The sequence below is a fragment of the Oncorhynchus mykiss genome, chromosome 19, assembly GCF_057628025.1.
Source record: "Oncorhynchus mykiss isolate SJ-2025 chromosome 19, ASM5762802v1, whole genome shotgun sequence".
NCBI lineage: Eukaryota > Metazoa > Chordata > Actinopteri > Salmoniformes > Salmonidae > Oncorhynchus > Oncorhynchus mykiss.
In genome coordinates this window covers 2,300,856-2,316,718 of record NC_143040.1, presented here as the reverse complement: position 1 = coordinate 2,316,718, position 15,863 = coordinate 2,300,856, and the positions used below count along the sequence as shown (strand labels likewise).

The 15,863-nt window shown below is 36.3% G+C and overlaps 1 protein-coding gene across 1 annotated transcript; it reads right to left on the bottom strand.

The window, feature by feature from the left end:
• Positions 1-2,849: 2,849 nt before the first annotated feature.
• LOC118936809 (NLR family CARD domain-containing protein 3-like) lies at positions 2,850-15,817 on the bottom strand. The gene is made up of 4 exons (XM_090209798.1): positions 15,316-15,817; positions 6,742-6,884; positions 4,768-4,934; positions 2,850-4,666 (listed from the first exon to the last, which is right to left on the bottom strand). The coding sequence occupies exons 2-4, from the start codon at positions 6,855-6,857 to the stop codon at positions 2,850-2,852; spliced, it is 2,100 nt and encodes a 699-aa protein (XP_090065924.1). The 5' UTR covers positions 6,858-6,884; positions 15,316-15,817.
• Positions 15,818-15,863: the final 46 nt, after the last annotated feature.

The window sequence follows — 15,863 nt, the reverse complement described above, 5'->3', positions numbered from 1 at the left end:
AGCCACCACTAACATTGAGTGGCTGCTGCCAACACACTGACTCAACTCCAGCCACTTTAATAATGGGAATTGATAGAAATTGATGTAAAATATATCACTAGCCACTTTAAACAATGCTACTTAATATAATGTTTACATACCCTACATTATTCATCTCATATGTATATACTGTACTCTATATCATCTACTGCATCTTTATGTAATACATGTATCACTAGCCACTTTAAACTATGCCACTTTGTTTACATACCCTACATTACTCATCTCATATGTACATACTGTACTCGATACCATCTACTGCATCTTGCCTATGCCGTTCTGTAACATCACTCATTCATATATCTTTATGTACATATTCTTTATCCCTTTACACTTGTGTGTATAAGGTAGTAGTTCTGGAATTGTTAGGTTAGATTATTAATTGGTTATTACTGCATTGTCGGAACTAGAAGCACAAGCATTTCGCTACACTCGCATTAACATCTGCTAACCATGTGTTTGTGACAAATGCATTTGATTTGATTTGAGATATTGAACTCACACTAGTGTCTGTATGTTGCAGAGTGGACTGGTTAGTCCAACACAGAGCAGCTCCACTCCTCTGTCTCCCAGGTCATTGTAGCTGAGGTCCAGTTCTCTCAAGGGGGAGTTTGGTGTCTGCAGAGCTGAGGTCAGAGTCTCACAGGATTCATGTGTGATTTTACAGTCAACCAGTCTGGAGAGAGGAGATATGTCGATTAGAGGTTGGCCGATTAATTAAGTTTTCATAATCAGTAATCAGCATTTTTGGATGCCGATTATGGCCGATTAAATTGCAATCCATGAGGAGACTGCGTGGCAGGCTGACCACCTGTTACACAAGTGCAGCATCAAAAGGACCTTGTTGCTGCAAGGAGCCAAGGTAAGTTGCTAGCTAGCATTAAACTTACCTTATAAAAAACAATCTTCACATGATCACTAGTTAACTACACATGGTTGATGATATTACTAGGTTAGGCGTTGCATATAATCAATGCAGTGCCTTATAATTTATCATCGAATCACAGCCTACTTCGCCAAACGGCTGATGATTTAACAAAAGCGCATTGCCGAAAAAAGCACAATCGTTGCACAAATGTACCATAAACATCAATGCCATTCTTAATCAATACACAGAAGTATATATATTTTTTAAACCTGCATATTTAGTTGAAAGAAATTCAAGTTAGCGGGACATATTAACTAGGGAAATTTAGTAATTTCTCTTGCGTCAGGGTATACCGCCTGGCTCGTTGCGAACTGTGTGAAGACCATTTCTTCCTAACAAAGACCGGAATTAATTTGCCCAAGTTTTACATAATCATGACATAACATTGAAGGTTGTGCAATGTAACAGCAATATTTAGACTTAGGGATGTCACCCATTAGATAAACTGCGGAACGGTTCCGGATATCACATATTAACTAGGGAAATTGAGTCATTTGATAGAGCAGTCTGACTGAGCGTTGGTAGGCAGCAGCAGACTCGTAAGCATTCATTCAAACAGCCCTTTACTCCGTTTCCCGGCAACTCTTCGCAATGCTTGACGCCGTTTATGACTTCACGCCTATCAACTCCTGAGATCAGGCTGGCGATACTAAAGTGCCTATCAGAACATCCAATAGTCAGAGGTATATGAAATACAAATGGTACAGAGAGAAATAGTCGCGGCGTCATAATTCCTTTGCGGCTGAACTCGAAAGGGGTTCCTTCATTATTTTACCGTTCGTGTCTTCCGTAGAGAATGTCTTGATCTACTTCAAATACGGTCTGGGTTTTGTGAAGGCTTGAAACGCCTCGGAGTTTTGATAGTCGTGTAAATCTCGCTAGGATAAGGTAACGTTTGTCAACATATTTTCAGAAATCCACTCTACAATTTTTTTGAAAATCTTCGCTAAAATTTAGCCAATATTGATCAGAGTTACCTTGTCCTATGGATATCTACACAGTTATTAAATTGGCAAGGTGGTGTAAACCTACACGAAACACAGACCTGATTTGAAGTGAATCTAAACATATCCTATGGAATATATGAATGAAGGAACCGCTTTTCAGATTTTGCTGGAAGGTGTCATGGGATTTATGACTCACACTTTGGTAGTCAATACATACCATGTCCATTATTAAAATAGGATTTCCTGCATATAGAAATTACAGTTGTTTTCAACATTCATCACAGGTAACTTGTGATAATTGTCATTATTACAAATATATTTTAAAAAAATACAAAATCGTCCAATTAATCGGTTTCTGCTTTTTTTGGTCCTCCAATATTCGGTATCGGCGTAAAAATCATAATAGTTTGACCACTAATGTCGATACACTGTTAAATATGCAACGCTTTAAGAATAATGAGATACACTAAGACAATAACAAAAGCGCACATGATTCACCAATGCTAAAAACATACTATCTCACTCAAGATATTCTCAACCTTAGTTTGATATATTTATCACATTGTATGTATGTTTCTGCATATTTATCATAATGTTCAACTAATGTAAAAAACCTAACACATAATAACTACAAATATATAAACACTATAAAGACAGTGGATACTGAAGATATTTAACTCACACTAGTGTCTGTATGTTGCAGAGTGGACTGGTTAGTCCATCACAGAGCAGCTCCACTCCTCTGTCTCCCAGGTCATTGTAGCTAAGGTCCAGTTCTCTTACGGGAGAGTTTGGTGTCTGCAGCGCTGAGGCCAGAGTCTCACAGGATTTATATGTGAGTTTACAGCCATCCAGTCTGGAGAGAGGAGATAATCTGTTAGATAAACAAATCCTTCATTATAATGATACTGTATACATCAACTCAATAACAGAACTTACAGTGCTCTCTTGCAGGTTCTCACTACCGGCAGCAACCTCTGATAACCTTTCTCTGATGTGTTGTATGTCTTCAGGTCAAACTCCTCCAGCACCTCCTCTGACATCAGTAACAGGTAGGCCAGGGCTGAACATTGGTCAGGTTTTAGTCTTGTTTCTGAAAGAGTTCCTGAATGCAGGGAGGTCTGCATGTCTTCAACTAGAGAATTGGCACCAAGTTCATTCAGACAGTGGAACAAGTTGATGATCCTTTCTGGTGAGGATTCCTGGTTGATCTTGTCTGAAAGGTACCTGACTGTTCTTTTAACTGTTTCCTCATTGGTCTGTGTTGTACTTCCTGTCTGTGTCAGAAGGCCTCGTAACAGATTCTGATTGGACTCCAGTGAGAGACCCAGAAGGAAGCGGAGGAACAAGTCCAGGTGTCCATTCTCACTCTTCAAGGCCTGGTCCACTGCTCTCCTGTGTAAGTCAGACAACTGGATTGACTCCTCCTCTTCTTCATCATCAGTAGGGACTGCTTTGGGGGAGAAAACATTTTCCTTCTTGTCCAGACATGATTCTAAAGCATGCACTGCTGCTAGAAACTCCTGAATGCTCAGATGCACAAAGCTGTAGACCTTGTCTTGGTACAGCCCAGATTCCTCTTTAAAGATCTCTGCACACAATGCTGAGTACTCTGATGCCTCTGTGACATCAAGGCCACACTCTCTCAGGTCCTCCTCATAGAAGATCAGGTTGCCCTTCAGCAGCTGTTGGAAAGCCAGCTTTGCCAGTTTCAGGATCATCGCTTTGTCTGACTGAGACATTTCCTTTGGGTTCGTCTCTGTGGCTTTGTGGTACTTCTTGTTCTTCGCAATGATTTGGATGAGAATGAAGTGTGAGTACATCTGGGTCAGAGTTTTGGGGACTTCATCCTTCTCTGCCTCTTTCAGCATCATCTCAAGGACAGTGGCTGATATCCAACAGAAGACTGGCATGTGGCACATGATGTGGAGGCTCCTTGATGTCTTCATGTGTTTGATGATTTCATTGGCCAGTTTCTGATCTGTGATTTTCTTCCTGAAGTACTCCTTCTTCTGTGGATCATTGAACCCTCGTACCTCTGTCATCTGGTCAACACACTCAGGAGGGATCTGATTGGCTGCTGCAGGTCGTGAAGTTATCCAGAGTAGAGCAGAGGGAAGCAAATTCCCCTTGATGAGGTTTGTCAGCAGCACGTCCACTGAGGTTGGCTTCGTGACATCACAGCACTTCTCATTGTTTTTGAAGTCTAGAGGAAGTCGACACTCATCCAGACCATCAAAAATGAAAACAGTTTTGGTTTCACCATCTTCAATGCTGTCAATCTCCTTCAGCTCTGAGAAGTAGTGGGAAAGAAGTTGCATCAGACTGTATTGGTCCTTTTTCAGGTTCAGATCACGGAAAGGAAGAGGAAGCATGAAATGAACGTCCTGATTTGCTTTTCCCTCTGCCCAGTCAAGGATGACCTTCTGCACAGAAACTGTTTTTCCAATGCCAGCGATTCCTTTGGTCAGCACAGTTCTGATTGGTTTGTCTTGTCCAGGTAAAGGCTTGAAGATGTCGTTGCATTTGATTGGTGTCTCTTGTGTGTTTTGTTTATTGGATGCCATCTCTATCTGTCTAACCTCATGTTCATTATTGAGCCCTCCACTTCCACCCTCTGTGATGTAGAGGTCTGTGTAGATGTCTTTGAACAAACATTGATTTCCATGGTGTCCAATTCCTTCAGATATGTGTTGATACTTGTGTTTCAGTTTAGCCTTAATGTCATGTTGGACTATCAGCAGAGTTTGACCTGTAGGAAAACAATGAGAGTTGGGACTCATAAGTTTGTGTGTGTGTTTTATAAGGGCCTTTGTACCATTCTTTGTGATATTGTATGAAACACAGTCTTACTTCTTCTGTCCAGAAGGTTGTGTGTGATCTTTAATACATCCTCACTGTCCAAACTCTCCACTTCCTTATTGTCATCTGGTAATGGTTCCTGGCTGAAAGCAGGTGGCTGATCACTCTTCATTGATAGCAGGCTGGTTGTAGGTGACTCTGCTCTGGGCTTCTGGACACTGAACAAAACAGGGAGACAGAACACCTCATCAATATCACATCAAATCCTCATCTACTTCATTTTAACAACTGTATAGTGGAACTTCTAGGCCTGATGTTTCTTATAAAGCTACAGTCTGCAATTGGTAAATCCATTTTTGGCCTTTTAAATGAATGATGTACAGTCATGGCCAAAAGTTTTGAGAATTAATATTAATTTTCACAAAGTCTGCTGCCTCAGTTTGTATGTTGGCAATTTGCATATACTCCAGAATGTTATGAGGAGTGATCAGATGATTTTCAAAGTCCCTCTTTGCCATGCAAATGAACTGAATCCCCCAAAAACATTTCCACTGCATTTCAGCCCTGCCGCAAAAGGACCAGCTGACATCATGTCAGTGATTGTCTTCTTAACACAGGTGCGAGTGTTGATGAGGATAAGGCTGTAGATCACACTGTCATGCTGATTGAGTTTGAATAACAGACTGGAAGCTTCAAAATGAGGGTTGTGCTTGGAATCATTGTTCTTCCTCTGTCAACCATGGTTACCTGCAAGGAAACACGTGCTGTCATCATTGCTTTGCACAAAAAAAGGGATTCACGGGCAAGGATATTGCTGCCAGTAAGATCGCACCTAAATCAACCATTTATCGGATAATCAAGAGCTTCAAGGAGAGCGGTTCAATTGTTGTGAAGAAGGCTTCAGGGCTCCCAAAGTCCAGCAAGCGCCAGGACCGTCTCCTAAAGTTGATTCAGCTGTAGAATCGGGGCACCACCAGTACAAAGTTTGCTCAGGAATGGCAGCAGGCAGGTGTGAGTGCATCTGCACGCACAGTGAGGTGAAGACTTTTGGAGGATGGCCTGGTGTCAAGAAGGGCAGCAAAGAAGCCACTTCTCTCCAGGAAAAAAGTCAGGGACAGACTGATATTCTGCAACAGGTACAGGGATTGGACTGCTGAGGGCTGGGGTAAAGTCATTTTCTCTGATGAATCCCCTTTCCGATTGTTTGGGGCATCCAGAAAAAAGCTTGTCCGGAGAAGACAAGGTGAGCGCTACCATCAGTTCTGTGTCATGCCAACAGTAAAGCATCCTGAGACCATTCATGTGTGGGGTTGCTTCTCAGCCAAGGGAATGGGCTCATTCACAATTTTGCCTAAGAACACAGCCATGAATAAAGAATGGTACCAACACATTCTCTGAGAGCAACTTCTCCCAACCATCCAGAAACAGTTTGGTGACGAACCATGCCTTTTCCAGCATGATGGAGCACCTTACCATAAGGCAAAAGTGATAACTAAGTGGCTCGGGGAAGAAAAAACAGATCAATATTTTGGGTCCATGGCCAGGAAACTCCCCAGACCTTAATCCCATTGAGAACTTCTGGTCAATCCTCAACAGGTGGGTGGACAAACAAAACCCCACAAATTCTGACAAACTCCAAGCATTGATTATGCAAGAATGGGCTGCCATCAGTCAGGATGTGGCCCAGAAGTTAATTGACAGCATGCCAGGGTGGAATGCAGAGGTCTTGAAAAAGAAGGGTCAACACTGCACATATTGACTCTTTGCATCAACTTCATGTAATTGTCAATAAAAGCCTTGGACACTTATGAAATGCTTGTAATTATACTTCAGTATTCCATAGTAACATCTGACAAAAAATATCTAAAGACACTGAGGCAGCAGACTTTGTGAAAACTAATATTTGTGTCATTCTCAAAACTTTTGGCCACGACTGTAGACCTACATTTGATATAATTTGGGAATACTTTTCCCTTTAGTTTTATATCTTTAAGAGAAATGTATATTTTACATTTAATCTCTTACCACTTAGAACTGGTCTCTTGAGTCATTTTAGAGTCAGTGGTCCCCTCCTCTCTCTCCCCAGAGAGACTCATTTTAGAGGCTGTGGTCTCCTCCTCTCTCTCCCCAGAGAGACTCATATTAGATGTAAGTCAAAACTCACTCAGCTACAATAAGAAATAACAGAACAGTCAATATTTCTGAACCTTGTTGAAGAACCATAAACAATGACAACACATTTACTATCTGTGGTCAAAGAGTTCAATCAGCGACTTCATATTGTATCCAACATACACAGTCCACTATGTTATTAAAGATACACAGTCCACTATGTTATTAAAGATACACAGTCCACTATGTTATTAAAGATACACAGTCCACTATGTTATTAAAGATACACAGTCCACTATGTTATTAAAGATACACAGTCCAATATGTTACATACACAGTCCACTATGTTATTAAACATACACAGTCCACTATGTTATTAAAGATACACAGTCCACTATGTTATTAAAGATACACAGTCCACTATGTTATTAAAGATACACAGTCCACTATGTTATTAAACATACACAGTCCACTATGTTATTAAACATACACAGTCCACTATGTTATTAAAGATACACAGTCCACTATGTTATTAAAGATACACAGTCCACTATGTTATTAAAGATACACAGTCCAAAATGTTATTAAAGATACACAGTCCAATATGTTATTAAAGATACACAGTCCACTATGTTATTAAAGATACACAGTCCACTATGTTATTAAACATACACAGTCCACTATGTTATTAAAGATACACAGTCCACTATGTTATTAAACATACACAGTCCACTATGTTATTAAAGATACACAGTCCACTATGTTATTAAACATACACAGTCCAATATGTTATTAAACATACACAGTCCAATATGTTATTAAAGATACACAGTCCACTATGTTATTAAAGATACACAGTCCACTATGTTATTAAAGATACACAGTCCACTATGTTATTAAAGATACACAGTCCACTATGTTATTAAAGATACACAGTCCACTATGTTATTAAAGATACACAGTCCACTATGTTATTAAAGATACACAGTCCACTATGTTATTAAACATACACAGTCCACTATGTTATTAAAGATACACAGTCCACTATGTTATTAAACATACACAGTCCACTATGTTATTAAAGATACACAGTCCACTATGTTATTAAACATACACAGTCCACTATGTTATTAAAGATACACAGTCCAATATGTTATTAAAGATACACAGTCCACTATGTTATTAAAGATACACAGTCCAATATGTTATTAAAGATACACAGTCCACTATGTTATTAAACATACACAGTCCACTATGTTATTAAAGATACACAGTCCAATATGTTATTAAAGATACACAGTCCACTATGTTATTAAAGATACACAGTCCACTATGTTATTAAAGATACACAGTCCACTATGTTATTAAAGATACACAGTCCACTATGTTATTAAAGATACACAGTCCACTATGTTATTAAAGATACACAGTCCACTATGTTATTAAACATACACAGTCCACTATGTTATTAAAGATACACAGTCCACTATGTTATTAAACATACACAGTCCAATATGTTATTAAACATACACAGTCCAATATGTTATTAAAGATACACAGTCCACTATGTTATTAAAGATACACAGTCCACTATGTTATTAAAGATACACAGTCCACTATGTTATTAAAGATACACAGTCCACTATGTTATTAAAGATACACAGTCCACTATGTTATTAAAGATACACAGTCCACTATGTTATTAAAGATACACAGTCCACTATGTTATTAAACATACACAGTCCACTATGTTATTAAATATACACAGTCCACTATGTTATTAAACATACACAGTCCACTATGTTATTAAAGATACACAGTCCACTATGTTATTAAACATACACAGTCCACTATGTTATTAAAGATACACAGTCCAATATGTTATTAAAGATACACAGTCCACTATGTTATTAAAGATACACAGTCCAATATGTTATTAAAGATACACAGTCCACTATGTTATTAAACATACACAGTCCACTATGTTATTAAAGATACACAGTCCAATATGTTATTAAAGATACACAGTCCACTATGTTATTAAAGATACACAGTCCACTATGTTATTAAAGATACACAGTCCACTATGTTATTAAAGATACACAGTCCACTATGTTATTAAAGATACACAGTCCACTATGTTATTAAAGATACACAGTCCACTATGTTATTAAAGATACACAGTCCGCTATGTTATTAAAGATACACAGTCCAATATGTTACATACACAGTCCACTATGTTATTAAAGATACACAGTCCACTATGTTATTAAACATACACAGTCCACTATGTTATTAAAGATACACAGTCCACTATGTTATTAAACATACACAGTCCACTATGTTATTAAACATACACAGTCCACTATGTTATTAAACATACACAGTCCACTATGTTATTAAAGATACACAGTCCACTATGTTATTAAAGATACACAGTCCAATATGTTATTAAACATACACAGTCCAATATGTTATTAAAGATACACAGTCCACTATGTTATTAAAGATACACAGTCCAAAATGTTATTAAAGATACACAGTCCACTATGTTATTAAAGATACACAGTCCACTATGTTATTAAAGATACACAGTCCACTATGTTATTAAACATACACAGTCCACTATGTTATTAAAGATACACAGTCCACTATGTTATTAAAGATACACAGTCCAATATGTTATTAAACATACACAGTCCAATATGTTATTAAAGATACACAGTCCACTATGTTATTAAAGATACACAGTCCACTATGTTATTAAAGATACACAGTCCACTATGTTATTAAAGATACACAGTCCACTATGTTATTAAAGATACACAGTCCACTATGTTATTAAAGATACACAGTCCACTATGTTATTAAAGATACACAGTCCACTATGTTATTAAACATACACAGTCCACTATGTTATTAAAGATACACAGTCCACTATGTTATTAAACATACACAGTCCACTATGTTATTAAAGATACACAGTCCACTATGTTATTAAACATACACAGTCCACTATGTTATTAAAGATACACAGTCCAATATGTTATTAAAGATACACAGTCCACTATGTTATTAAACATACACAGTCCACTATGTTATTAAAGATACACAGTCCAATATGTTATTAAAGATACACAGTCCACTATGTTATTAAAGATACACAGTCCACTATGTTATTAAAGATACACAGTCCACTATGTTATTAAAGATACACAGTCCACTATGTTATTAAAGATACACAGTCCAATATGTTACAGACACAGTCCACTATGTTATTAAAGATACACAGTCCACTATGTTATTAAACATACACAGTCCACTATGTTATTAAAGATACACAGTCCACTATGTTATTAAACATACACAGTCCACTATGTTATTAAACATACACAGTCCACTATGTTATTAAAGATACACAGTCCACTATGTTATTAAAGATACACAGTCCACTATGTTATTAAAGATACACAGTCCACTATGTTATTAAACATACACAGTCCACTATGTTATTAAACATACACAGTCCACTATGTTATTAAAGATACACAGTCCAATATGTTATTAAACATACACAGTCCAATATGTTATTAAAGATACACAGTCCACTATGTTATTAAAGATACACAGTCCAAAATGTTATTAAAGATACACAGTCCACTATGTTATTAAAGATACACAGTCCACTATGTTATTAAAGATACACAGTCCACTATGTTATTAAACATACACAGTCCACTATGTTATTAAAGATACACAGTCCACTATGTTATTAAAGATACACAGTCCAATATGTTATTAAACATACACAGTCCAATATGTTATTAAAGATACACAGTCCACTATGTTATTAAAGATACACAGTCCACTATGTTATTAAAGATACACAGTCCACTATGTTATTAAAGATACACAGTCCACTATGTTATTAAAGATACACAGTCCACTATGTTATTAAAGATACACAGTCCACAATGTTATTAAAGATACACAGTCCACTATGTTATTAAACATACACAGTCCACTATGTTATTAAAGATACACAGTCCACTATGTTATTAAACATACACAGTCCACTATGTTATTAAAGATACACAGTCCACTATGTTATTAAACATACACAGTCCACTATGTTATTAAAGATACACAGTCCAATATGTTATTAAAGATACACAGTCCACTATGTTATTAAACATACACAGTCCACTATGTTATTAAAGATACACAGTCCAATATGTTATTAAAGATACACAGTCCACTATGTTATTAAACATACACAGTCCACTATGTTATTAAAGATACACAGTCCACTATGTTATTAAACATACACAGTCCACTATGTTATTAAAGATACACAGTCCAATATGTTATTAAAGATACACAGTCCACTATGTTATTAAACATACACAGTCCACTATGTTATTAAAGATACACAGTCCAATATGTTATTAAAGATACACAGTCCACTATGTTATTAAAGATACACAGTCCACTATGTTATTAAAGATACACAGTCCACTATGTTATTAAAGATACACAGTCCACTATGTTATTAAAGATACACAGTCCAATATGTTACAGACACAGTCCACTATGTTATTAAAGATACACAGTCCACTATGTTATTAAACATACACAGTCCACTATGTTATTAAAGATACACAGTCCACTATGTTATTAAACATACACAGTCCACTATGTTATTAAACATACACAGTCCACTATGTTATTAAAGATACACAGTCCACTATGTTATTAAAGATACACAGTCCACTATGTTATTAAAGATACACAGTCCACTATGTTATTAAACATACACAGTCCACTATGTTATTAAACATACACAGTCCACTATGTTATTAAAGATACACAGTCCAATATGTTATTAAACATACACAGTCCAATATGTTATTAAAGATACACAGTCCACTATGTTATTAAAGATACACAGTCCAAAATGTTATTAAAGATACACAGTCCACTATGTTATTAAAGATACACAGTCCACTATGTTATTAAAGATACACAGTCCACTATGTTATTAAACATACACAGTCCACTATGTTATTAAAGATACACAGTCCACTATGTTATTAAAGATACACAGTCCAATATGTTATTAAACATACACAGTCCAATATGTTATTAAAGATACACAGTCCACTATGTTATTAAAGATACACAGTCCACTATGTTATTAAAGATACACAGTCCACTATGTTATTAAAGATACACAGTCCACTATGTTATTAAAGATACACAGTCCACTATGTTATTAAAGATACACAGTCCACAATGTTATTAAAGATACACAGTCCACTATGTTATTAAACATACACAGTCCACTATGTTATTAAAGATACACAGTCCACTATGTTATTAAACATACACAGTCCACTATGTTATTAAAGATACACAGTCCACTATGTTATTAAACATACACAGTCCACTATGTTATTAAAGATACACAGTCCAATATGTTATTAAAGATACACAGTCCACTATGTTATTAAACATACACAGTCCACTATGTTATTAAAGATACACAGTCCAATATGTTATTAAAGATACACAGTCCACTATGTTATTAAAGATACACAGTCCACTATGTTATTAAAGATACACAGTCCACTATGTTATTAAAGATACACAGTCCACTATGTTATTAAAGATACACAGTCCACTATGTTATTAAAGATACACAGTCCACTATGTTATTAAAGATACACAGTCCGCTATGTTATTAAAGATACACAGTCCAATATGTTACATACACAGTCCACTATGTTATTAAAGATACACAGTCCACTATGTTATTAAACATACACAGTCCACTATGTTATTAAAGATACACAGTCCAATATGTTATTAAAGATACACAGTCCACTATGTTATTAAAGATACACAGTCCACTATGTTATTAAAGATACACAGTCCACTATGTTATTAAAGATACACAGTCCACTATGTTATTAAAGATACACAGTCCACTATGTTATTAAACATACACAGTCCACTATGTTATTAAAGATACACAGTCCACTATGTTATTAAACATACACAGTCCACTATGTTATTAAAGATACACAGTCCACTATGTTATTAAACATACACAGTCCACTATGTTATTAAACATACACAGTCCAATATGTTATTAAACATACACAGTCCACTATGTTATTAAAGATACACAGTCCACTATGTTATTAAACATACACAGTCCAATATGTTATTAAAGATACACAGTCCAATATGTTACATACACAGTCCACTATGTTATTAAAGATACACAGTCCACTATGTTATTAAAGATACACAGTCCAATATGTTATTAAACATACACAGTCCACTATGTTATTAAACATACACAGTCCACTATGTTATTAAAGATACACAGTCCAATATGTTACATACACAGTCCACTATGTTATTAAACATACACAGTCCAATATGTTATTAAAGATACACAGTCCAATATGTTACATACACAGTCCACTATGTTATTAAAGATACACAGTCCACTATGTTATTAAACATACACAGTCCAATATGTTATTAAAGATACACAGTCCAATATGTTACATACACAGTCCACTATGTTATTAAAGATACACAGTCCACTATGTTATTAAACATACACAGTCCAATATGTTATTAAACATACACAGCCCAATATGTTATTAAAGATACACAGTCCACTATGTTATTAAAGATACACAGTCCACTATGTTATTAAAGATACACAGTCCACTATGTTATTAAACATACACAGTCCACTATGTTATTAAACATACACAGTCCACTATGTTATTAAAGATACACAGTCCAATATGTTATTCATTTGATTTGACTTGGATCCTTATTAGCTGACATTTGTCAACAAAAAATGGAATTACTAAATTGCTACGTTATTTGATCTAATAGAAGTTTCGTAATGGTTAGGTTGTTACGAGGGGAAAAAACAACTTTATATTGGAGTTGTGCCTGTTGCCCTGGAGATGGAGGACTCATCATGGATATAATCTGTTTTAGAACGGAATGTGGTTGAGGCCTACAACCATTTTAAAGTAGTCAACTGGGTGGGGATTCCTATGGGTTGAGTTTCCTATGAGTTTTACCAGTTTTTATAGAAGGAAACAAAATAAACTGAACATTAATTATGATGGTTTTATTTTATTTTTGTTTTGGAATCAATGATTATAGTTGTAGTTTTTCAAATGGAGGAAAATTGACCAGTTTTTAATATGATAACTGTCACACCCTGACCATAGTTTGCTTTGTATGTTCTATGTTTTGTTTGGTCAGGGTGTGATCTGAGTGGGCATTCTATGTTGGATGTCTTGTTTGTCTGTTTCTGTGTTTGGGCCTGATATGGTTCTCAGAGGCAGGTGTTAGTCATTGTCTCTGATTGGGAGCCATATTTAGGTAGCCTGTTTTGTGTTGGGTTTTGTGGGTGATTGTTCCTGTCTTTGTTACACCAGATAGGGCTGTTTTTGGTTTTTCCGCATTTCTTGTTTTGTATATTGTTCATTTATCATATTCATTAAAGATGTATCACAATAACCACGCTGCGTTTTGGTCCGCCTCTCCTTCAACAGAAGAAAGCCGTGACAATAACTGATGAACAATGGGACCCACCCCGGTTGGTAATTCAACCATGTTTATTGCAAGTTTTATTAACATGGGCTAATAGACTGACTGCTGATGCTCAACCACATTTACATAATTTACACATAACTGCACCGTGTGTTTTCTCAACAGGAAGTTGAGATCCAGACTGAGTTCCAAAACAATGTTTTTTATTCTTGGTTGCGGGCCACCAGTTGCCCATCCCTGGTTGAGTGAATAGACCCATGCACTGATTGAGTTCATTTGAGTTGCGATCCGTTTATCTCGTCCGGCGCACCGGGGTTTTCATTCTGAGAAAAGGCGTGCTGACGATTCAACCCGGGGTTCACAACGCGCATAGATGAGCCGGTGACGTTATATCGAGCGCATCTGCAGTTCGTCAAACAGACCACCGCCTTCCTGATCTGTCGTCAGAAAGCTTTAAACTTAATATTTGATTTAGCCCTACATTTAAATAGTTTATATGCACATTGTTGAACGTCACATTTACTTGACGAGACAGACTATTTGATTTAATGACAGCTTTACATAATTCCGATGCACGTCTTCTTTCAGGAAGTGAAAGTGAGCCAGTTTCCTCAGATAATCACCTTAATGTGCTGTCAATCACCGATAACAATAATACCATACCTCATAGCCCTGTAGCCTTTCTCACATCACATTGTATCTTATTGATTAGGCTAATCACTATGAATCAATACCAACGTAAATAAGCCTAAAATAATCATTCTTGAACGTTTAAATCAATATTGTATTAACTTGGCGGATGTCCTAAACCCTAAATCATCTCTCTCTTTATGATGAACTAACTTCTCAAAAATACTTTTCTACATTACATTGTAAAAGAAAGCTACAAACCTCTCAAACATTTTTCTTCGACGATAACGTCCGTTACTTCCTCTACTTCCTTATACAAATATTTCCCGTTTCAACTAGTGATGGGTCGTTCGATAACGACAGGTTGTTTTTGAACGGATCTTTTTGGTGAACGTCGGTAACCGAATTGCATCGGTGAAAGAGCCGTTCATTTCGCTCCCTGGTTTACATACAGCTACGAGGTGCTTTTTGAGCTCAAAACAACGATTACCTGCAGATAAGTTACACAATAATTCTCTGAAGAGGGTGAATCCTTACTGCAGAAACAATAAATAGTGGGCCGAGCGCGTCATTCTTGTCAAGGCTTTGTAGTGCGTAAAAAACAAACAGTTGATCTAATCATTTAAATACTAGTTATTGAAAAAAAGAAACACGCCCACTTAATTCTTTGGCCAAAACTTTTGTATTTTTCTGATGTATGAATTTTAGTGACGTTGCCAGTTCTTGTTCCTGAATGTATTTCGTTATTTGGTCCTCAAAACTTGAACTCGAGATTTGCCCATTTGGAGATTGCAGCGTTTCCCGGAACC

Coding starts and splice junctions, on each gene's coding strand:
- LOC118936809 (XM_090209798.1), bottom strand. CDS start 6,857: ATGAGTCTCTCTGGGGAGAGAGAGGAGGAGACCACAGCCTCTAAAATG. Junction 4,935..6,741: donor CAAGAGACCAGTTCTAAGTG/GTAAGAGATTAA, acceptor TGTTTTGTTCAG/TGTCCAGAAGCCCAGAGCAG. Junction 4,667..4,767: donor CAACCTTCTGGACAGAAGAA/GTAAGACTGTGT, acceptor GTTTTCCTACAG/GTCAAACTCTGCTGATAGTC.